Source organism: Uloborus diversus, chromosome 5, assembly GCF_026930045.1.
Source record: "Uloborus diversus isolate 005 chromosome 5, Udiv.v.3.1, whole genome shotgun sequence".
Taxonomy (NCBI): domain Eukaryota; kingdom Metazoa; phylum Arthropoda; class Arachnida; order Araneae; family Uloboridae; genus Uloborus; species Uloborus diversus.
The window spans coordinates 74,615,268-74,641,021 of NC_072735.1; the positions used below are offsets into that span (position 1 = coordinate 74,615,268).

At 32.2% G+C, this 25,754-nt stretch overlaps 1 protein-coding gene across 1 annotated transcript in view; it reads left to right on the forward strand.

Annotated features, from left to right (window-relative positions):
- The window catches only part of LOC129221905 (exosome component 10-like), a 91,509-nt gene that overhangs the window by 50,381 nt on the left and 15,374 nt on the right, over positions 1 to 25,754 (forward strand). The window contains exons 12-17 of the mRNA XM_054856281.1: positions 16,272 to 16,322; positions 16,685 to 16,796; positions 20,248 to 20,383; positions 22,776 to 22,873; positions 24,331 to 24,411; positions 25,491 to 25,565. Coding sequence (XP_054712256.1) covers positions 16,272 to 16,322; positions 16,685 to 16,796; positions 20,248 to 20,383; positions 22,776 to 22,873; positions 24,331 to 24,411; positions 25,491 to 25,565 — 553 coding nt within the window. The remainder of the gene's footprint in view (positions 1 to 16,271; positions 16,323 to 16,684; positions 16,797 to 20,247; positions 20,384 to 22,775; positions 22,874 to 24,330; positions 24,412 to 25,490; positions 25,566 to 25,754) is intronic.

Consider the following 25,754-nt stretch of genomic DNA (forward strand, 5'->3'; position numbering starts at 1 on the left):
TAGCAGCAATATACACGTTTCGATTGTTAAGTTCGGAGCTTTGTTTACATTCTAGTATTCCATTCACGAGCGCCTGCATCCTAGGAATGGACTTTTACGCATGTGTCATTTGATTGGATGGCGAGAAACACGTGACTTCGTGAAAATAAAATGCGGCTGGTGATATGCGGCATACTGCTATAAAGTTAGCCACTTGCAGTAATAATTAGGCTGCGTTCGGAAACGATCCACCGGTTACACCGCGTGGTTAGTCCGGTGTGGTTATGACGTATTTGGAATTCTCTAGGAATTCCGGTAGAACAGCTGTGTTTCCGAACGCTCGTGGTTAAACCGCGGTAGTTCTAGTTCAGCAGCAAACGACACTCCAATCAAAGCGTAACTTTCATAATAGGCAAGTCACGTGCGTTACGATCAAAACATGAAACACGACCGGATTGGCCAACACAGACTTTGTGACGTTTGTGATCTCGCTAACCGCTTCCAGACAGCGGTGCCACAGGTTGCTACCATGTCGACCGCCAGAAAACAACCGCAGCGTTTCCGAACGCGGTTAAGTGACGTCACCGGTTCCACCGCAAGCGTTTCCGAACGCTTACGGTTGCACCGAGGCGACCGATCCGCGTTTCCGAATGCACCCTAGGTGTTTGCTTCTAAACGGTTTATTTTAAATTTAATGTTGATAAATTTCCGATTCTAAAAATGGAAATGCATATACATTTCCCGTAAACAGATTGTTTTCTGTTTTACATTTGTGTAAAATTCAAATATTTTTTAAACAAATATTCAATATCTAGCTGAATATTCGGTCTGAACTTTTCCTGAATATTCGGTGCAATTGATATGTTACATGAATTTTTATAATGCACGCGATTGAAAAAAGACTTGTAGTTTATAAATAAAATAGAATTCTGGGTACTTATACTGTATATAGTGTGCTTATAAAAAATCCATGATACAGCTTAGAATCAACAAATTGTTGGATTCTAGGAAAGGTGGTCAAGGGATAATTTTTTGGTTCTATTTTGTAGCTTTTGACTGTTTGATCACTTGTGGGGAGGGGGGGGGAGGAAACATGGCACTCCTCTGTATTCACACTTGGTGATACAGCTACAGGAAAGTATAGCATTTAGTACAGAACTTTTGGTTTTGAAAATTGAACCTTTAAATTTAAACTGATTCTATCTCTAACATTTGTCGAAAAACTCGGCTACCCTTAAGTATGTACTCCATCATATAAAATAAAATCCTATGGATTTTAGGTTAGTAAAATTAAGAGAGTGTGTGTACATATGTGTATAGATGAATGTCACCCATGTAAAAGAAATCACTCGCATATAAAAGAAATAACCAGCTATAGGCTCAAGGCCTATTTCTGCGTGAATGTGTCAATATTACTATTTTGACCAAATCACTCTACTTTATTTTCCATCTCCTGATGAAGTCGTAATTGAAAATATAATATACATTTATTTTTTTAATATATCCATCATGGAGCGAGTTTTGATAAATATGTTTAAAGAAGCTTTTAAGTCGTGAATTAACTCAGCATAATTAAATTTCATTCTAGTTGCATAAGGAATCCTTTTATCAACATGAGTGAAATTTTCTTCATCCACTCATTAGTTACAATGCTCTAGCATTTTGCTTGAGATGAACTTGGTTTATCAACACAAAAAAAGGAACACTTATTTGAGTTCTTGTGTTGTTTTACTAAAAAAAATTCATATCTGAGATGTATACAGCAGTATTATATCTGAGCAAACTACATTTGTAAGAAACATGCAACTTATCGACAGCTCTGCTATAACATCCGGAGACTGTCGCTTTGTCCTTGTAATGGGCTCATCAGTCTGGAAAAGTGAATAACCAAACTGGAGACAGTTTGGTTATTCACTTTTGCCAACTGGTTGCCAACACATTAAAGCAGCAAGGACCAACAAACTGGTAGCAAAAGATTTAGCTCATCAGCATGAGTTTTCAGCAGTAGTTCGATTCAACTAATTACGAAGCAGTAAGTTACCGCTCTTATGGCAGGGCTAGGACAGAACTACATGCAACATATCAACAACCTGGTTAGTTTGTTGGCACTCTCGGCTCCAATGAGAAGAACAACATCTGCCTCCTGCTCTGTTATTAACTATTCTAGATTGGTCAGTCCATGCAAAAACCAATCTGCTATAGTCAAGGGGGTTTATCCCAAATTCCTGCTCTTGTCCACCGGTTGTTACTATACACAAGGATGCCCATCCCTCCCCCCAAAAGACACCTGTTAAACAGGCAGGTTCTATAAATATTGCCCCCCCCCCCCCCGCAAAAAAGCAGCAGGGCCCCTAGCAGCCTACTGGATTGTCCCCTCCCCCCTGCAAAAAAAATTTGTTTATAGGAGTTGAGTATTGTTAGATTTTAACTGCTTTAATATTTCTACCTATATTTTGAATTCATCAGATTAAATCTTAAAAATTTATTATTTATTATTACTAGTAAGTTATTTCTATTAAGTAAGATATGATTCGTTCATACGTGTTGAGTTTCTATATTTTTCCTCAATTTTTTTTTCTAAAACATAACAAAATATTTTCAACTTTTAAAATTTTAGTATAAGTTCCTTTATTTATTCATTTTTTTGAAATTTAGTTTCTTGAGCCTTGCATCCGAACAAAATGGCTTTTTAAATATCTCGTCACATAAAATCTAACACCACAAATAGAACAGGTAAATTCCATGTTCATTTCGAGCAGAGTAAACCTATGAAGAGCATATTCAACATTCAGAACGAAAGCGCGAAATTATCATTCAGAACAACGGCGGGGAATTGCGTCACTAAGTCATGTGGTTTCAATATCCAAGCAAATGAGACATGAGTAGAAGTCCTCGCACCACGAAGTCACGTGTACGCGCCATCCAATCGTATGAGACATGAGTAAGAGTCCCTTCCTAGGATGCAGGCGCTCGTATTCCGTTCCGGTTAATGTCGATTACAAATACAGTTTAGTGACTTAAATTTGAGTACGTTCGGAAACAAGAAACGGTTGCACCAGTGACACCGCATCGCAAGCGTCAGAAAACGCTTATTAATATGGCGTGCTAATGATCACGTGCTCCAATCAACCAATCAACTGCTTAGAATGACAACCCCTGGTAACTGTGGTAACCGGTTGATCATAGAACGATTCGGTTAGTTACCAGTTACTTACCGGTCGACCGGTGAGTTTCGTCGAATGCAACCTTTGTACACAAATATTACAATTAGTTGGCATCAATTTGCGACCTGCGCCTTTTTGCGACTTCTGTTGTAGTTCTGTCCCGTTTTGTCGAAACGTTGTGTTTTGCCGGCGTTAGTAATTGCTAAGAGCTAATATTAATTTGTAGATTTTGATTTCGTTTCGACCAAAATGTCGACATTTAAAGGAGGACAGAAAGTTCAGAAGGTTATGGTGCAGCCTATTGTATCCTTTTATAATACCATCGCATAACTAAGGACTTAATAGTTTGATAGTTAATCATTAGTTAGTTGTCGAAAATTCTTATTTATCTGTGGAAAATTTTATTAACTATTTTGCACCACTTAAAACTAAATGTTTTGAACTGATTTCTAGATTAAAAGTAGTTTTTCTAGTAACATTTCTATTATGTGCTTCTGTTTTGTCTTTGCCAGTTAGAACTTACTATCAAACTTTTTCAAAAAAAAAAAAAAAAACATTACTTTTGTAAATATAAACTGGATTCTGAAATTTTTCATTTTTTCTTAACTCTATTTAGAATTTGATTTTTAGGTTTTTGCAAAATGTAAGTATCTATTTCCACTTCATTTTCTGCCATTGTATCATGATCATGATTTCATTATGACCGCTTGGAAGGGAGGCCTGTTTACCTTTTTTATTTTCTTTCATTTGTGCCAAACCTGGTGATAAGTGACTTGGTAAAAATGGATTTATGGAACTAATTATTGTTAACAAAACACTTAAATGTTTTGTAACGTACATTGTTCCATGTATTTTGTAAGACGCACAGTAATCTCAATAAAATTACTGCGTTGAAAGATTCAAATGAAAGTTATTTTTTCCTATGGTTAGCCCCATGCTAATTTTTATGGACAAAAACCTCTCATAACTTAACATATTTGCAGGAACCCCTATAAGTTCCTATTCTAGTCCTATTTTTGCTACCAACATTATTTCCAAAAGTGATACCAAAACTCAGGAAAAATTGAGATAATGGAACCTCATTAAGTTGACATCTGCTTAAGTCAACATATTATCATCTTCCCTTAGGGTACCGAAATTTCACTGTATAAGGAGCTGCTGTGTCATCACACTTAAAAAAAAACAAATATCATGCACAGTATAATTATTTTATTCAGCAGAAAGCAATACCTTTTGTTACTACAGTTCATTGCGTTCACTGTATGCTACTTGAACCATATCTAAACGGTATTGAATTTCATGCCATGTCTACAAATTGTACACACTTGGAACTCTGGTAAGGAAAAAGCTTTCTTGTTTTTCTTATTGTGATGATACAGAGATTGCTTATGACTTTTCTTTTTTTTACAAAGTCATAAAATATTCCTAAACCTGTGAAGTATTGATGCAAATCTCATATTCTTACATAACAATATGTTTCTCTGAGAATTTTTAAAATGTGTCAAGTACTTTTTGGACACTCTGTTTATTATATATGGACTAAGGGGAAAATAATTAAGTGTCAACATGATTTTTCCAACTTATTGTAAAATAATTACATTGAATTTATTACAGAAAACAAGAATCCAAGTTTGGCTTTATGAAAACGTCACTTCAAGGATTGAAGGTTGTATTATTGTAAGTATACTGAAATATTTAACATTCTCAATGTGAGCACTTTCATGAAATTTATAATTGAAAAAATGTATTGGGAGGGGACTTTGTCGAGGAATCCAAATTTTATATACTCCATTAATCAGGGTTGGTATTTTGTACACTTTTTTGTAAAAGTCCAGGACGCCGGAAGAAACAGGACAAAATAAAAAATCCATATATATTAATTATCCATACATAAATTTTATTGTTATAGTGTAATAAAATTAGTATATAATTGTAATACATTATATATTATGAATTAATCATTTAATTTAAATTGAATAGTTGTTAACTCTAGAATTTAGTGAATCCAAAAAAAAAAAAAAAAATTGATTACAAATTGGTTTAACCAATTTAGAACATAATTTACTTAAAAGTAATAAAATTTAACAGTGTGAATAAGCTATTGGCATGATTACACTATTATGTATTACGATAAAAATTAAACTCAATGGAAAAGTCAAATGAAATGCTTGGAGACATGCATATAAAATGAAGATTTATAGACTAAAAACATTTTAACTGTTTTATGTTTTTTTGAGTTTTATTGATGTCACCCTATAGTATAATATTTATGTACTAGATTTTTTTAGCGCATCGTAGCATTTTTTCATGTTACAAATAGTTCATCATGAATCTTTCTGTAAATAGTGATCCCCACATTGCTTCAATCTACGAAGAACAAATGCAATTGTTAAAGAACTGTGATTCATTTTTATATGCTTGAACAAGTTTTAAAAGCTAATTGTAATGCTTGATTTCTTTTGAAATTCATTCAATTGTTCTTAAAATATTTGAAAAATGGTTGATCAATGTAATATCCTTAGCATGGGTACGATTTACTGAGATTTAAAATGCACCAAGTGAAATACCACTGAAAAGTACCCAATTCATTATGTTCATCATACTTTATTTGTGTAGAAAAATGTCTAAAAATCTAAATTCAGTTAACCTTTTCTGGCATGAGTTATAAAATTTTTGAAATACAGTCGAACCTCCATACATCGAAATTCCAGCACACTTACATGTCCATTACATGGAAAAATTGTCTTTCTCGAGACATTCGTAGATTTTTTTTTTCTACTTTAGACGGTTCTTCTCATAAATAATGAAGGTTAGGGGGAGAAAATTATGTTTGCTAAAGGTTACTACGAAACTAACAAGGAATCTGGAGTTAAGGCGAGGGGTGTGTAGATATGTCGTTACGTTCTGGATTTCTTAAATTCCCTCAAGTTTATTTCAAATCTTAGTTGCAAGCAGTAATACAGTGAAATCAGCTTTAAGTGTTGATTATCATCCCTAGTCTTTTTTGCTACAGTGAAAATCGTTCAATGTAAGTAGATTGATTGTTTACGCTTCTCTCAATTACATTGTCAAAAGGAAAACCCCTAATGTTGCAGATCAAGATGAATTGCCGAAGAATGAAGAAGGCGGTAAAAATGTTACCTCTGGTAAATATAGTATTTCCGCAAGCAGAGTGCCTGCTATTATGAGAAATTAGCGAGCCGTAATAAATACTGAAACGTACAGAAAACTTGCGCTCAAAACATGAAAAGGCATGGTGTTATGGTTGGTTTTTTTTAGAAACTATGCAGTGCTCAGTAAATGTTTCATTTTTTAATTACAGTGAAACCTCCCTTAACGGACACCTCTAATTAATGGACTTTTTGCAAGTCCCAGTCCCTCAATATAGGCCATTCCATGTAATTCACTCTGAATAACGGACAGTTATTTCACAAAAAATTTCCCTTGCAATCGTAGCACTTCTGTTTTTTTTTTCTTTCACAGAATATCTTAGTAACTGCTTGCTTTACAAAGCTTTTCATCCTCCACAACTGATATTCCCCCCCCCCCCGACCCCCGTCATTTCCTTATCACTGTTTCTTGGAATTAAAAGGGTGGTAATGGGCAGAGGCAGTGATTGGGGCTTAAAAGTTGGGGGCAGAAAAAAAAAGTAAAAGGCATAGTACTTTTTGCGGGCAGCAAAAAATGAAAAAGAAAATAAAAGTCATAATTTTGTAACGGCTAGTTTTGAGAGTATTGAAGCAGATAAGTGAAAACTGATGTCAGTCTAACAATTAACGCATGTTTTTCTTAAGATTTTAATGAATTTTGTACACAATAACTATTTAAAAGTTAAGATAAAAAAGAGGAAACTGACGCTTTTTCTAACTGGGGCTCTCGGGAGATGCAATTGAGCAGATCGGCGCCGGTAGTAGTCGACTTTATGGCGCCGTAGTTTCGTTGGGTTGTTTAATTTTTAGACATGAAACAGATTTGTCCATATTCAAGGTCATATTGCCAACTTTCAATAGTTATACTCGAGATAAAATAAATAAATTAACCATAAAAAATGTGGGGGGGGGGAGTGTTGCTCCGCTGAATCACCGCCGCCGCCGTTGGTAATGGGATTTTCATACCCTGAGATGAAGCGAGAGGCAAGCAAACCTAATTTTCATGCAGCAATCGTAGCTTTGCAGTTTCAAACTTTCCTAAAGGTGTGTTTATGTTTTTTTGTGTGACAATATTATTTGAGTTTTAAAATGGCAACTAAAAGAAAGAGTGACATTGAAAGAAAAAATTAATGTTTTGGATGTTGCCGAAAAAGAAAAAAAAAATGTGCATTGTTTTGCCGATCGTTTTCAAGTTGGAAAAACTCAAATCAGCGAAATTTTAAAAGATAAAGACGAAATTAGAAAACTGTGCACAATTAGAGACTTTTCGGAAGCACTGAAATACAGTGAAGAATTAAAAAACTTTTTCCTGAGCAAAGGGGACATTGAAGGACTTGCTAAGGTAAATGATTTAAATATATTGAGAAACAGGCTTGTAATGCAAAAAAGAGATGTCAAACTGTTTTTAACCGATTACTTAAATTGATTAAGTGCTTTTTAAGACAAGAGTGTGCAGTCGGTATACCTTTATTAAAAAAAAAAAAAAACAGATTAATTACACTTGACGTAAAATGTAGTAAACCTTTCGCAATTGTTTCGATTGTGTTCTACAAAGGGAACAACAGCCCATTTTGAAAAAGGTTAATTAAGTAGTTCCTCCTAATAGCGGACATCTTCCAATAATGGACAAAACTTCTGGTCCCTTGACTGTCCGTTATTCGGAGGTTTCACTGTATTAACTTTCATTTAATCCAATGTTTGTATAAATTAGAAATTGAGTTTCGTATGAAAACATTAGCTTTAATTTTTAATGTTTTAGGAATTTTTTATAATAAACGTAAGATTGTTTCGATGTCGCAAAATTTCTATACATTGAATTTTTCCCCAGGAATTTTTGCTACTTCAATATATAGAGGTTTTACTGTATAACGAAATATCTATCTATGGGTTGTAATTGATCATCTAAACTTAGATTTTGCAGTCACAAAATTTTGTTGCGGATATTTAAAACCCCTCAGGGAAAATTAAAGAAATTGGTGGACTATTTTAAAACTGATTGAAATTTTCCAATTTTGGGTTCAAAAAGGGAGGAAATTCAAACAAAAAATTGAGGTTTCTGACAAAGCCATTTTTGTACTGCTGCCATCAATCATCATTTTGTACTGTTGCTGTTAAAGCAATCAAAATGCTACTACAGCGATTTTTTATGGTTTGAAAAGAAAAGTTTTTAGAAATTTTCGAATTGTTTCCTTTTTTGTGACTACCATTTCGAAAAGAGTCAAGATATATTGCTTTTAACATGCGTTAAGTACACTCACCCATTCTTTTGAGTTATTAAGAACATCTATTATTTAATAGAGGTAAAAGGAAGTGGTGTGGTGTCCACATCATATATTTTTATTTTTATAAATGCTTAAGTTTATAAAAACATTTGGCTTATGTGATAATTTGACACAGAATGACCCTCATATATTTATTTTATCAAGAAATTATTTTTTAACCTATGGAACCTAACTCCTATAACTGACTAATTTACTGCTGTAAGGGTAAGGTCTACAGGGTCTACTGTAATTAATAAAACCAAATTTAATTCTGCTAACTTCACATAACGTATTTGTATTGTAATATTTAATAATTTATTATTAATTCTTTAAATATTGCATTCATTTGAAAATGAAAAAAATAATTTCAAAAGGTATTCTTTTGATAGCTTTTTTAAATTTAAGGCTTTCCTAAATCGAAACAGACAAAAAATGACAAATGACTAAAAATAGGACATCTGCAAAAAAATTTTATTCAAAAGCATTTTCATTTTTCTTCAAATTAAAAAAGTATTGTTTTTACTAGGGATTTGATGAATATATGAATATTGTATTGGACGAAGCAGAAGAGCTTAATATGAAGACCAATACAAGAAAAGCCCTTGGTTTGTGTACTTTATTTTTTATCTTTTATGTATAATAAAAAGTAACTTGTATGAAAAATTATGTCCTGCCAGTAAACCGTGTGACTAGAAACTATAGAAAAAGACAAAATTTTTGGGAGACTCATTTACTGCAAGGGGCAAGAAAAATAGCATAATACAAATTATGTAATTGACTTATTTAAGCAAAACTAATTCTAATGCTAAAAAATTTTACAGAGCAACAGTAAAGAATAATTACAAATAAAAAAATTATTAAATAAAAACAAAAAACCAGACTGCGTAAAAAATTAAAAAGAAAGATGTATAAATCCAGTAGTTTAGAATGTTATTAAGTACTACTGAATAACTACACCGTTGAAATAGTTTTATAACCGTACACAAATAAGGCAAATCATAAATTCAAAAGCAGAATAAAAGGATCAACAGTCGGGGCCCATTCCTTTCTGATTTAAAGAACCCCGAAAAATTTACATTTGTTGTGGAGCTTCTCCAGTAATTATTAAAAATCCCCCCGCCCCGCTCCTACCCAGAAAATTTAATTCTGCTTAGTTCAAAATCATGTTTTTGGGCACTTGCTAGCGTCAAGCTTGTGCTCATTAAGTTGCTTGAATCAGTGAAAATTGGTCGAATGGTAAAAGTCTATTTTATATATAAACTAGGAGTACCCAAACGGCTCTGCTCGTGCTATAAAACTGAATAAAAAAAACTCTTAGAGCAAGTGTAAATTTCCCTTTCCACTCCGAAATAAAAAGAAAGATCTTGTTTCATTAGTTAAAATGTGGAAACATAATTTTGTCTAAGCTCCAAACATAGCCCATAATGTAATTTTAAGAAAAATCCTGATATAAAGATTACACCTGTCCATCAAAATTCTCTCGAAAAAGTCCAAAATCTCGAGGCAATGCCCCTCAATCCTTCCATGGTTATTAAACATGGACACGTAAACAACAACAGTAGTGTCATATAAGTGAAAGTCAACAATTTTTAACTTAATTAAAAATATGGGTGTTTTTTTTATAGCAATGAATGGACTTTAAAAGCCACTCCAGCGCAGTTACAGGGTTGCCACGCACCGGGAAAACCTGGAATTGTCAGGAAAAATGAAAATTGCCGAAAATCAGGGGAATGTCAGGGAAAATGAAAATTTGCATATTTCCGATCGATCTTGATCGTTCTTAGCGCTGCCCGCGGTCTTGACGTCAAAAAAAAAAAAAAAAAAAAATCTTTCAACCTTGGTTTTTTTTGCTGCCGTTCCCATTCCTCCTTTTGTCACTCCCCTCTTCTTCCCCCTGCAGTTCTTTTTATCAACTCTCTGCTATTGGCACGTGCGTGCGGCAGCGCCATAGCAGTCATAGCAGTCGGCGGCAGACATGCACAGAAGGTTCCTTTCTTCCTAGTTTGAGTGGGTTCTTTTTAAACGCTGCTTGTTTATGTCAGCAGTTGTGAAGTTGTTATGATACACAGCACATTGTTTTTGTCTGCGAGTGCGACTGATGTTCTTAATGAGCTGCAATAATCTTTTCATATTTTATGTTATTTCTTCAAATTGATTAATGAAATAGTGTTCTTCTAAACAATTTTGTTCAGTAAATTTAGTTCATTAGACAATTTTAAACTTAGAAAGTTTCTTTTTTACAGAAGTATCATAATCTTTTAGTATTTTTAGTAATGATCTTTAAAGACTTTCAATGCGCTTCTTTCTTTCAAAATAAAAGAAATCCGATTAAAAAAAAATCTGCACATCAGAGAAGTTTCTGATCTTTGCTCAAAATTTAACTTTATGACAGGGTGCCCGCAGGAGTGATTATGGCTCAAGTTGCGCCATCAGAATTTTTTTTGGGGGAGGGGGGATTTTTTAATTATTTATTTTACTTCATTTTTATTGAAATTATTTACTCATATTATTTTACTTTATTATAAGACTGACAAGCTGCCAACTGCGCTACCGAGGCACTACTTTATTATTTTCATCTGTGTGTGTATTTTTATTGCGGAGGAGCGAGCACACTTTTCTTTCAAAACAATAATAATTAAAATAAATAAATAGGTAAAAAAAATAAATAAAAATAGAGGGTTAAAAATAAAAAAGCGCTAATGCGTTCAAAAATATTGGGGGAGGGTTGTGCCATTGAACTTGCGGGGGGGGGGGGGGCACCCTTGTTTTATGAGCAACAAACAGGGGAAATATGTGAAGCTAAAAGATGCATGATTTTTTTACAGGCCAAAGTCTGAAAGCGCTGTGAATTGTAATGGATTGGAGGGGTGGAAGGCAATAGTTGAAAAATTTTAGGTTTCATATTTTTTTAGTTCAGATTATTTTAGCAATTAACTTTATTTTGTGATACAGATGTCACAATTGTTAATTTCGCAGTTCTTTCACTTGATGTAAGGCAGTGGCTCCTCACTATTGAAAATTAGATATGCTACATTTACATAATTCTTTATTACAGTGATTTGCTTCACTTGTGTTAGTACATTAGGGTAGTTCAAAAATACACTTAAAAGAAAGGTTTTTCCTAGAAAACAGGACACCACTCAATGTTTTTAGACTTGTGGATAGTAAAATACTGGAAGAATTTTAACTTCCTATTCTAACTGAAAGCCAGTGCTCGGCCCCCTCCCCAAACTTCATAAGTATGGGGACGGGTTAAAAAAAATACATTGAACTGAAAAAACAATGTTACACACTATAATCTACGCGAGTTATATGCATATTCATTGCAATAAAATAATTACTTACATAAAAAAAACAGCTGGGGAAATTAAATGTTTCTAAATTTGACTTTTTTTTATTCTAGGGCTAATGTTAAATTAAGGGATCATTGAACAACCTCTTAAAATTTGAGTAAGAAGCTAAAACTTTTACAGCACAATACTATTAGTAAGTTTAAAAAAGATAAGGGGTGTCTTGGACTCGACCTGAGAGAAAGAAACATTTAAACCACCCTTAGTACATATTTTTGATTATTTCAGCTTGAGTAAATTAAATTTGGTAACCATTGTTTGTAAAGTTTGAAAATGAGGTAAGTTTTATCAAAATTTGAGATGTATATATTTATGTTGCAAAATGAAGGTGGAGATCGATAACCTGGAATTTTTCTCAAAACCACCTGGAAATGTCAGGGAATTTCATTCTTGAACTCCCGTGGCAACCCTGAGTTATTCCATCAAACGCATAAACTTGAATTTGTCAACCTAGTGCATGAAAAATTATTTAAAATAACAGTTTCTTATTGTTACTTCTACAGGGTTCGTACGCTCCGGGAATTCCGGGAAAACCGGGAATTGTCAGGGAAAATGACACTGTCAAAAATGTCAGGGAAAAGTCAGGGAGTTTTCAAATTTTGTCCATCAAAAATTTTTTTTCCATTTTTTTCACAAGGAATTAAGTATTATGAGATCTAGTCCTTCGTTTTTATTGTGATTTCACAAAAAAAAATTGTAAATTTTTATCTAAACCGACGCTGGCACTTAAAAACTGCGATCGAAAAGGAACGTTTTTTTTCACAACGAAAAATGCGCCAAAAGAGCGAAGATTTTCTTACATGGAGTCAGTGAGGGGAACGCATTTCTTTCTACTGCCTAAAGTTTTAGATGGGGTTGCCACAACATTCTATTCGGTTCAGGGTTCGTACGCTCCGGGAAAACTTGGAATTATCATGGAAAATGACATAGTCAAAAATGTCAGGGAATTTTCCAAATGTGTCCCCAAAATTTTTCTTTTCCCAATTTTTTCCCAGGGAATTTGGTTTTATGAGATCTAATCTTCATTTTTATCGATGTATTTAAAAAAAAATTGTAACAATTTTAAAGCAATGAAAAAAGTGGCGATCCAAAAAATCTTCAGCAGCCGCCATTTTTGGCTCTCAGTAGTTCCCAAGAACAGTTGAGAAGACAATTTACTGCTTCGGAAGCACAACCTGTAGATGGGAGGGTCGATCGGGAAAAGTCGTTTTTTTTTTCTTCTTTGATCGGAAAATCATTTCAGCTACGTGTGAAACGTAGTCGCCATCTTTGGTCACTCACAAGATAGAAGTAGATACGATCCTAAAATGCCTAAGTTTCTAAAAAAAAGCAGAATTGGTTGTTTTCTTTAATTGAAAACTGATGAAAATAACAGAAAATGGTCTGCAAATTGTTTTTCTGTTATTATTATTATTTAAAATAATTTTCTTGAGAAATGAAAAATTTTGTTCTTAAAACTTAATCTTATCGATCCTCACTGCCTCGGACGCAAATGTGATAAAAATTTTTCAATGAATTGTAGTTTCATGAAGATTTATTATTTTTTAATAGTCTTCATGCGACAAATTAAAAAAGTTATTTCTTATTTTTGGGCGTAGTCGCCATATTTGGTCATTCCCAAGATGGAAGTACCACACGACTTTTTAAGTGCCTAAGTTCCCGAAAACGGCATTGGATGTTGATTGCAATGCAAACTATTGAAAACAACACAAATTGTGCCTTTTTTTCCGGATAATTTGTAATTATTTTCTGGAAAAATGCAAAATTTAATCTTCGTAACATTTTTTTTGTTTTAATTGATTTAGACTCTTATGTGCTAAATACTGACTATTTTGCTTTTATTGTAGTTTTTTAAGGATTATTAGCTATTTATTACTACTTTTATGCTACAAATCCAAAAATCTACTTATTATTTTAAATTTTTCACTTTGTCGCCATCAGGGTTCGTACGCTCCGGGAATTCCGGGAAAACCGGGAATTGTCAGGGAAAATGACACTGTCAAAAATGTCAGGGAAAAGTCAGGGAGTTTTCAAATTTTGTCCATCAAAATTTTTTTTTCCATTTTTTTCACAAGGAATTAAGTATTATGAGATCTAGTCTTCGTTTTTATTGTGATTTCACAAAAAAAAATTGTAAATTTTTATCTAAACCGACGTTGGCACTTAAAAACTGCGATCGAAAAAGGAACTTTTTTTTTTCACAACGAAAAAATGCGCCAAAAGAGCGAAGATTTTCTTACATGGAGTCAGTGAGGGGAACGCATTTCTTTCTACTGCCTAAAGTTTTAGATGGGTTTGCCACAACATTCTATTCGGTTCAGGGTTCGTACGCTCCGGGAAAACTTGGAATTATCATGGAAAATGACATAGTCAAAAATGTCAGGGAATTTTCCAAATGTGTCCCCAAAATTTTTCTTTTTCCAATTTTTTCCCAGGGAATTTGGTTTTATGAGATCTAATCTTCATTTTTATCGATGTATTTAAAAAAAAAATTGTAACAATTTTAAAGCAATGAAAAAAGTGGCGATCCAAAAAATCTTCAGCAGCCGCCATTTTTGGCTCTCAGTAGTTCCCAAGGGAAAAAAAATCAGGTGAACAGGAATTATGCACAAACTCAACAGTTGAGAAGACAATTTACTGCTTCGGAAGCACAACCTGTAGATGGGAGGGTCGATCGGGAAAAGTCGTTTTTTTTTCTTCTTTGATCGAAAAATCATTTCAGCTACGTGTGAAACGTAGTCGCCATCTTTGGTCACTCACAAGATAGAAGTAGATACGATCCTAAAATGCCTAAGTTTCTAAAAAAAAAGCAGAATTGGTTGTTTTCTTTAATTGAAAACTGATGAAAATAACAGAAAATGGTCTGCAAATTGTTTTTCTGTTATTATTATTATTTAAAATAATTTTCTTGAGAAATGAAAAATTTTGTTCTTAAAACTTAATCTTATCGATCCTCACTGCCTCGGACGCAAATGTGATAAAAATTTTTCAATGAATTGTAGTTTCATGAAGATTTATTATTTTTTAATAGTCTTCATGCGACAAATTAAAAAAGTTATTTCTTATTTTTGGGCATAGTCGCCATATTTGGTCATTCCCAAGATGGAAGTACACACGACTTTTTAAGTGCCTAAGTTCCCGAAAACGGCATTGGATGTTGATTGCAATGCAAACTATTGAAAACAACACAAATTGTGCCTTTTTTTCCGGATAATTTGTAATTATTTTCTGGAAAAATGCAAAATTTAATCTTCGTAACATTTTTTTGTTTTAATTGATTTAGACTCTTATGTGCTAAATACTGACTATTTTGCTTTTATTGTAGTTTTTTAAGGATTATTAGCTATTTATTACTACTTTTATGCTACAAATCCAAAAATCTACTTATTATTTTAAATTTTTCACTTTGTCGCCATATTTGATCGTTTGCACAATGGAAGTAGACTTAAACTTCCAGAAACAGAATTGGATGTTTATATCATGTGTACTATTGAAAATAACATTAAATGTGCAAAAAGTTATGAATTTTTGAAAATTGACTATTACTTTCTGGAAAAGAAAATTTGAAATTTTAATGTAAGTGTCCTTTAATATGTGGAAAAAAAAAAAAAAAAAAGATTATTGGCATTGGCTTAAAGATCGGCGGATGTTGATTTTTGTTACTATGCATTATAATGTATGCCGATCGATGCAACAAGTTAATCATATTTTATACTGAAATTTAGCTTTGCATTTTGCTCAATATGTTTTGTGTAACCTACTAATAAGAAAATAAAAGGAAGTATTGTAAATTAAAAGTGGATGCTAAAAGGTTGCTGCAGGACTACAGCAAAACGCTATAATATTACGCGTGACATCAAAGAAATGCTAAAATAAGTTGAAAGTACTCTGTTTTCAACAAATAGTAAACAAATTAAAACAATTTTGAACAAAATGTTTATAAAAAAAACTTAAAATTTTAACAGACAAAACAAAGGGAAAAAAAATCTCAGTTTTTTTTTTTTTTTTTTAAATCTAAGGGGAGAAGTTTTAGTTCTTCTGCATTGCTACTTTAAACAATTTTAATTATTTTGAAAATATTACTATTTAAACTTAAATTTTGAATGAAGCGAGTAACCTGGAATTTTCTAAAAAACAACCTGGAAAACCTGGAAAAGTCAGGGAACTTTTTTTAACCAAAAGTGTATGAACCCTGAATTTATCTATTAATATTTAAAAGACAATATAGTATCAGTATAATTTTGCATAATGTAAAAAAAATATATATATTCAAATTTTAAGTCACACAATTTTTCCTCTTTTTTGACTTCGGGCTGTTTTTATCCCTGTATAATGTTCATTTAATAAAACTTGTTTCTTTTCATTTAGGTATGTATTACCAAATCATATGCTGCTACAAATAGCTGAGGCTTTACCTAGGTGAATAATTGTTCTATTTGCTGATTTACTTATAGTTTTTATAATTTGAGTTATGGGATTTTTTCAACATTTCTGTATTTTTGTCCTGCATTGTTGAATATAAATTTGACAATTCATTTCAAATTTTAAAAATGTACTGCTCATTTCAAGCTATTCCTATGTTTAAGAAATGATATTTTTTTTAGAAATTTTCAAAAAATTTCCGGCTTGATCAACCAGTACTACAAAATATTAATGTATTGGTTATGAGCTGAAGCTTATAAAAAAATGTTCTTTGTGCTTATAAGTGACACGCTTGTTGCTTTCTGTAGTTTAACATATATCATGTTTTTTTTTTTTTTTGACAATTTTCTTCCATATAGGGAACAGCAAGGTATTTTAGCATGTTGCAACCCTATACCTCCATTAGTTAAACAGCAGTTAAATGAACTTCATTCGATTGTGCTAAGGGCAAATGACTCCTCCTTGAGACAGGTAAAAATTATATCTATTTATTCATTATCTTCAGGGACATATCTTTATCAGTTCTATTGGTTGGAGAGGGAATCAACTTTTTAAATTTAACTTAGATGCCAAAGCCTTAAGTACATTTTGATAGAAAATAAATGATTCCAACAAAACTATTATGAAGTGTTTAGTATAAAAAGCAACTCAATCCATTTTTTAAAAATTTTACAGGGGAGACAAAAAACATTTCATGCTCTGCCCTCTTTGTTTTTAAAAAGTTTTTTATTCATAATTTGAAAAACATTCATTGTAAGAACAACGAACATTCCATTCGATGGACATTCGAAACATTCATGTGCATTCAAAAACATTTTGTACATTCCAAAAACATTTAATGTATTTTTATGTTCTTTTTAAAATTAACTTAAGATTGAGCTTGTTTTGAAATAAATCTGCTTTTTCATTTAAATTCCAATTAAAGTCATGTGGATGCTTACTTTTATGCACTGCTATGCTGCTTGAAAAAAAAAAAAAAAAAAAAAAAAAAAAAATCCAAGCATTTATCATAATAATGGGCTTTTTCACCATCAGGGGCAGGACAATCAAATGCTTAAACTTCACCAACATTTTGTCATAACGCTTAAAATTCTAATTAAATAGGGGTAAGCACATTTTTTAATCTTTATATTTGATAAAAAGATACTCTTGGCAGAGTCATATTTTAATTAAATAATTTTGTTATTTAAAATTTAATTTATTCACATGCGTCACGTGTGAGACATCCAAAGTCAACCTCTTATGACTTGCTATATGTATTACTTACTATTTTTGCTCTATTAATGTAGCAATGACAAAATGAATTGTAGATTTTGAAAGCAAAGGTTCCAATGTTCAAGAAACGTATCTCATTTGTTGAGAAACCATATTTTAAGCCGTTGAAAAAAATATGTGAAAATGTTGATGTTACTCATACATTTTCACAGTGATGATAAGGTGAAAGCATAAATTGAGGTGGTCTTGAAGTAGTGGTTTGTGGCAGCGGTTTCTAATCTGATTAAGAAATATTCATTCCAAGTCACTTGTGGGATGATAGTATAGACCAGGGGTCAGGGAGTCATTTTAGTTGGGGTCTGGACACTTTTGAAATTTTTTATCGAGGTTCAGAAAATCCCCTTATATTTTACACTAATCATTAAAAACTGAAACCAGTCACACAGTTCCAGAATACTGTAAAAAGTGAAAATTGGGCATGTAAAAAGTTAGAAAAAGTAGTCATTTTTGAAGGTTGGTTAAATTGAGAGGTTAGTTTTTGCAAATGCAAGAAACGATCGTGTCACAGTATGTGTATGGTACAAAGTAGGTCAAAATGAATACAGCGATTACAAACGACTATAACTAAGTAATGAAAAAAAAAATGATCGTTAAGATTTTTACATAATGTAGAGGAACTTCAAAATTTTGTATACATACCTCAGAGATTTTCCATGTGACTTCCTTTGGCTACACGGACAACATCTATGTGGTAGTCCATTTCACGCCATGCATTCTGAAACATTCGTTCAGTAACTTATGCAAGTGCATTACAAATGCATACTTTCAGTTCTTCTATTGTGCTGGGCGCTTTACTTAAATAAATTTTGATATTCTGTCTACATTCTGTGAAAATCTTACAAAAAATTTTCTCATTAAATAGTTGTAGCTGTTTATAATTGCTATATTCCTTTTGACTTACCCTGTTTATTCCTTTAAAACACTATAATAAAAATATGTTTGAAAAGAAAAATAACGATTTGCTTTTTAAATTCGTAACACAAAATATATTTCTTACATCATTTTTCTATTTAGAAAAAAATTAGATTTGAAATGTGAGAAGAGATTTGCTGGCTTTATATTCTTAATATTGTCAGAAGCAACTTTTGCTTCTATTTAGCTTTTAGCTACAAAGTTAAGTTATTAATGTCCTTAAGTTATTAAAAGCAGCCAATAAATTTCAAGAAACCACCTTTTGAAAAACTACTGTACTTTTCAACCTCCCACAATGATGGACTCATTCTCTACCTGCCTCAAGCTTTACATGTGTCACCTTAACTTTTCAAAAGTGAAAAGAATGCTCTCTCCTTTTTGTAACATTTTTTGGGGTTCTAAACAGAGGAGGCACCGGCAATGAAAAGAATCCATTTGAAGCCCCCATGAGAATAGATTTTACCCCTTTATTCTCACTTCTGTCCGCGTTTATAAGCAAGAGAAAAGTGTTGTATTGTTTTTTTTTTCATAATTCTATAAAAGAAATTTTCTTCATGTGTTGGTGCTGAGTTTTGTAATTTGTTGATTGTTATGAGAGGTTTGGACGATCTCTCCAAGAGGATTTTTAACATTGAGTAAATAGGAGGGAAAATAGAACCTTAGAAGTTTGGTCATTAATGAGGGTGGTTGCTCATACAAGTTTCACTGTACTTTGAAATAAGATAGACAACAAGTAGCCCAAATGCCTTATTTTCTTTCTTAAAAGATCCCAAAATGTACTATCATAACATGTGAACTTTAACCCCATATAGACAAAATTCCAGTAACTAATTGTCTAATTTAGACTTGCTTTGTAGGCATTTTGGTTACTAACAAAAAATTAGTTACTGAAAATAAGGATGATGCATATTTCATTTTTATCCAGCAATATTTTATAAATTGACCACTGCAGGGCATAGAAATAAACGTACCACCTCTCATATATACCAATTCTGATGCTTTATGTTTAAAAGTTGGAAAATGAGGAGATGAGTATTGGTTGATGAAGATGTTAATATTTTATTTTACAATTGTATTTACTTTGCTGAAAACTGTTAAGCTTTTGAGTAGGCTTTTGTTTCCGTCTCACCAATATCTACATGAAGTACAAATTATACGATGTGTCATTTCTCTTTGCACTTTCAGATCTGTAGATTGGAGGAATTGACACTTATTTAAAGATCTTTAGTAGTTGAAATGAATTTTCTTATTATTTCCAGCATACATATGAAAATCCTTTTTTTTAAATTTTGAAAAAAAAAAAGGGGGGGGGGGGTGTAAACATCTAACTCATGCATAGACAAAAACTACCCTCCATGTTTCATATTTCAATCTTATGACATCCTGCAATTGTTTGAAAATTGTAAGTTTTTTAACACAGCTGTTTTAAATCTCTTCATTTTATTTTTATTTTAATTATAAATTTTTCTCTTTAATAGTTTTGAGTTTATTTTGTTAAATTATGATACTATGTATTTAAAAGCATTTTTCATGGATTAAGTAATACTTTGATATATGATTTATATCAAACTGTTATTGTTCTCATTGTGATAATTTTTGCATAGAGTTCAACTTTTTGTTTAAACTAGTTCTTTGATGCTTATTTATATTAGTTCCCTTTTTTTTTTTCACGTTGTTATGCATTTCTAAATTTATAACTATATATTTCGTATGTATGTATGTACTTTTTTTATAGTTGGAAATGGTAGAACTTCAACAAAAAGCTCAAAGTCATAAAGTGAACAATCAAATTGACTTGAGTAATTTAGTTCAATGTCCACATGATATCCTGCACTTTGAAGATAAAAGTTCCCACTCTGCCAATGAATCATGTGAGTTATTTTCATGTTTTTATGAAGTAATTTTCCTTTTACTAGTAGAAGAGTTTCTTTTTCCTGGTAGATTAGGTTTAACAATATCAGTACAATTTTCCTAAGCATTTATATGTAGTTTTGATAAGTATATTTGAATTTGCAGTAATACGCAAGGAATATGTCTAACCTTAAACTTTTCCGCTACCCAGTGCTGAGATGAATTCAAATATCATGACTTGTAAAAATTCAAAATGTAACTTTAAAAAATGAACAGATAAAATTATAGACAGAATAAAATTGATTTTGGTTTCTTTGATGAAATTTTTTTATGTGCTCTAAGGTGAAATTTAATATTTATAGTTTTGAAGGTAGATTTAACTTTTAAATACATATTCTCCCCCCCCCCAAAAAAAAAAAGCAATTGTCAACTGATAACAATTGCTCATCAGCAATGATCTACAAGGAAGTAGCATTGAGTTCCAAACCTGTCATTTGATAGATTAGCTTCAGTAAATTCAGTCAAAATTTCCACAGAAGAATATTAGAAAACTTGGTAGATGTTTTTCTTTCCTTTTTTCCCTGACTCATATTAGTCCTCATTAATTTTAGGCCAAAATTATTTTTTGAAACCTAATTTTGCCTTTTTCACCATATGAAAATGTTCATGAGCTGTTTGGAATTTTTGGGAATAAGGAAGAAAATGATCCAATGAAAAATGATTGAAAACGAAAAATGATTTAAAGGTTAACTGGGAAATCATTTGCTTTAAATTTATCATAGTCTTTTTCAAGTCTAACATACAGGGTTAGTATAAAAGAATATCCCGGTTTTAAAAATTTATATTTCATAAACTATTGCACTTACTACTATAAATGATACATGAAAGTAAAGATTAACTGTGAAAGTTTTTTTAAATGTAAGTAACTACTTAAACGGACACGTTCCGCACTAGTGCAGCCAGAAATTATTTCCGGAAGGGGTTTTTTAGTCACAACAGTCCTTACACGTGTATTAACTACTATATTAAGAATGGCAACAATGTTAAAACTAAGACCTCTGGGGATGTTTGTACCCCCCCCCCTCGCAGCGCCACTGATGTTGCACAACTATGGATTGGCAGTGTAGGTGATGATGATTTACCCTTTATGTGTTGTCCAGCCAGATCCCAGAACCTAATCCCATGTGATTTTTTTAACTAGGTTTTGTCAAAGACTTTTTACACCACAATTGCCTTCAGCAGTGAAAGAACTGAAAGATTGCATACGTGTGGCATTACGAAAAATTGACAGTGAAACACCCCAAAATGTATGTTATAGGTGCGTGTCGTGTTACGAAAGGTGCACACATCAAACATTTGTGAATGAAAGAAAAACTTTCAGTTTACCTTTATTTTTATGTATCATTTATTGTGCTAAATGTCGTAGTTTATGAAATATAAATTTTTAAATTTATATTTCATATTTTTTCTTCTTTTATGCTTACAGATTTTTATATTCTTTATGTTAACCATGTATATAAATTTATAGACCTTGAATTTTCTCACAAAGTCCTTGAAAGTTCCTGAATTTTTTTTTTAAGTGAGAGTACGACCTCCCTGAAAGACAACCCTTGTCTGTACAACATTTCTGTAAGATAAGGTTTTCATTCAACTTGGCAGGATTTGGTGATGTACCTTTTTCTAAGACTAGATAATGGGGGGGGGGGAAGAGTAAAGGGAGGTTTTTTGAGGTTGGATTGAGATGGATCTGAGGTTGAAATGTACACACAGTCCTCAAATTCAGGTGGCAGTTTGCTCACTGAAAATTTACCACTGAATCTTTGTTTTTTTTAAAGTAGTCAGGGTGGAAGACCTCCATCCACAGAGAAATCATCAAAGTGAGGCATTGTTAAATATTTGGATAAAGTTGTGCAGAAAGAACAAGACAACAAAAAACTTTTTGAAGGTGGGAGCACAGAAAAATATTCAAATGATTACATGAAATATTTCTATTTTCTCTGTCCAAAAAAGTTGAATCCCAAACTAGTGGCAATTTGACAGGTTTGGAGGTCCATCACAATACATTTTTTGAAATTTCTTTGTCATAGAATCGTAAAACATTTATCATTTGGTTTTTTAAATATTCTCTCTTTGAGTCCCCGATCATCCTGTGTGTGTATGGGGGGGGGGGGGGGGGGGTCCAAATTGCGACATTGCAATATAGCAAATTTACCACTACCCTTAAAATGAAGCTTATAATAGAAACTCCCCTTCATTGAAAATTATAAATCTTAGCTACTGCAACATAAAATATTGCATGCGCTGATACTCATAATTGGCACTGCGAGCAATATATTGCATGTATTAGTTGTAAAGTTTATCACATAAATATTTGCTTGTATGTTTTTGATTAATAAATTTTATTCTGAACAGTTACCACACTCCCATTGATTACTCAAGAGCATATACATACATCACTTCAGAAAAAGAGGCCTGCATTGTCTGCACTTTTTGAAAGGCCTGCAAAAAAGGTTTGTATTAAAACTATTTTATTTATAAATATTTTTGTTATGTGACATTAAAAGATTATCTTTTTAAAAATCTTAGTTAGATATTAAAATTATTTTCTATTCAGGGTTCATACAGGTCATGGAAATCTTGAAAATTCATGGGGGGGGGGGGGGGGTGGGGAGGGAATAAGACCTTGAAAAGTCATGGAAAACAAATATTTTCATTAAAAGTTATGCAAAATTATTTAAAGTCATGAAAAAATGTCTTGAAGAGTAAGAAAGTAAAAATAACTAGCTGGAAATATTGAGTGATTTAGTAATATTAGCATATAAGTTGAACGATCTCAAAAACAAATCCGAGTTTTGGAATCCAATTTTCTGTAACAGCCGCTTGCCTTTTTTTGTAATACACTTTCATCACGCATTTGTAATGTGATGGGTGGATCTACCTAAAACTCCAAATTTTGACTGATTTTGGGCATTTCTCTTCCCAGAATTTAAATTTTTTGTAGTCCATTTCGGTTTTCATGTAATAAAATTTTCTATCCTAACCTAGGGTCGAAGTTAAGAGGACAGTCGACCCCTTGGGGGGTGCTTCTATCTGCCAGAAAAAAAAGAGCATAAGTGGGAATTCACTATCCTAGTTGGCTCTGCATCTTGAAATCTTGAAAACTAGAGCTAATCTCAACTTTTTATGGTGATTTTCCTGTTTAGCGAGGCAAAATGCTTTGGAAATAGATATTTCTGAGCCGTATGCATTTTTGGTGTTGACTAGTGTAATTGGAACTCTTGTCAAATTCTTTTAGCATTTCCTATATATATATATATATATATATATATATATATATATATTGTTACAAATTCTGTAAATAGTAATTATTGTAATAACTTAACCTGTAAATAATTTCCCGTAATGAATATACAACCCCTTTTCATTCGGCTGAAGTATACGAGCCCCTATTTCCTTTTCTTTTCATTGATAAAATTTGATAACGGTCTATGCATTTCGAGAAGCAGTAAGAATGTTGTGGAAACTTTTTTGATGTTCATAAAAGCGTCCCGCGTGATAAAAAGTTCAGTTTCGATTGAGAATTTGTGCTGAGAGTGTATTAGTTCTGTTTATTGCGAGGCATTTCGCTGTGTTGTTTTTCGTATTTGGAAGTAAATATGTGTGTAACCGTTGAGTTTACGGTTTGTGTAATATTTGCTTAATTGCTGATGATTAATTTAGCAGTTGTTGACGATCTTTCCTGTACATAGTGTAAATAAATTCTCTGTGTTTTTAATCAAGAACTGTGTCGTCCTTTCAAGAAAGTTGGAAGTCTCACCGAATCCGTTACAATATATATATATGAATGTACGGTTAACTCTTTCATTCCATGTAGCAGTTCAATTTTTGTAAACTAAAGTAAAGCTTAAAACATGTTCTTTATTGCATTGCATAAAAGTTACAATTATTGAATTTTTTAATTTTATAGCTCAAGCTCGCAGCTAATGATGATAATACTACCAAAACAGCAGATTCTATTGTAAAGACATTAATTAGTCCTTTCCAAAGGGTAAGTTAATAATTTTCAAGAAATGTCTAAAAAACAATAATATACACAGTGTGCCAACCAAACCTAGAAAACAGGCATTGCCTGGGCTTTTTTTCTTGTACCTCCTTGTCTTTAGAAGAGAGTTAAAAAGTCAGAAAAAATGTAAGCATTTATTTTTAGACATTAAACAACACATTCAAGAATCCTATGGGATCCCGAACAAGAAGAAAATTACCAACAAGGTGGGTGGATGATATTGAAAATGACTTAAGAGCTTTAAATATTAAAAGCTGGTAGCGAGTTGCTGCATATCATTTGAGTTGGAGAAGCCAGCTGTTGTGGCAGCTAAGGCCTGCAACAGGTTATTGCGCTTGTAAAGAAGAACAACAACAATTTTCCAGTAGTGATGGAGGAATTTGCATCCTGAAGTTATGCCTTATGTTCCATAAATGAAATTATATTCTATAAAACATATTCTATTCATATGTATGTACATATTTCAACAGTTAAGGGATTAAAGTATCAAATAAAATATTTTAAATCTCCAGTAACCATTTAAAACTCAAATAGGGTATAAAAGAAGTGAGCAACAATGTACAGAAGTTTCGGATTCAAATTGACATGCCCTGATGCATTAGCCTAGTGATTCTCAACCTGTGATCTATGGACCACTATTGGTCTGCAAATAATTTTCAAAAGTCCGCGAACAGCTATTGAAAATTAACCTTTGATCTGGCGGCAATGAAAATTAATCCTTATTGTGTGTTAGGATCTCAAAGAGTATTAAGTAATCTTCAGATGTGAAAAGGTTGCGAATTACTGCATTAGTCAATCTCCAGTAACGATTAAGTACTCTTGAAACTACACCTAACTACAAGTAACTTAGCTTCTGATAAACTATTTCAAACATTTACAACCCTGTTGAAATTTTTTCTGATATCAAAATTAACAAGGACTTAAATAACTTGTAAAAAAGTTATCCCTGTAAAACTTTTAATTTACATTTTTTCGCTGTTATTAGTACTCTTATTTTAACTTGAACTTTATTCAATATAATACTGTTTATGTGTGTATACATATGCTTGTTTTCTTTTATTAAGTACAAAGTCACAGAAGAACTGCAGCCAAGTCAAAAAGAAAAAGCACACTCAACAGCAGCAAACATATCTACTGAAGTTAGTGCATTGTTTTCTGATGTTTATTTTTATATTTCGATGTTATTGATTTATTTACCTCATTTACTTAATAAATTAAAGGAAGAAAGCTGCATTACCTTTCTGGTTTCTTTTTATAAAAACTAGCAGTACCTGCATGGCGATGGCTGTGCTAAGAATTTAAAGGAAGTCCGTTGACTTAAAAAAATA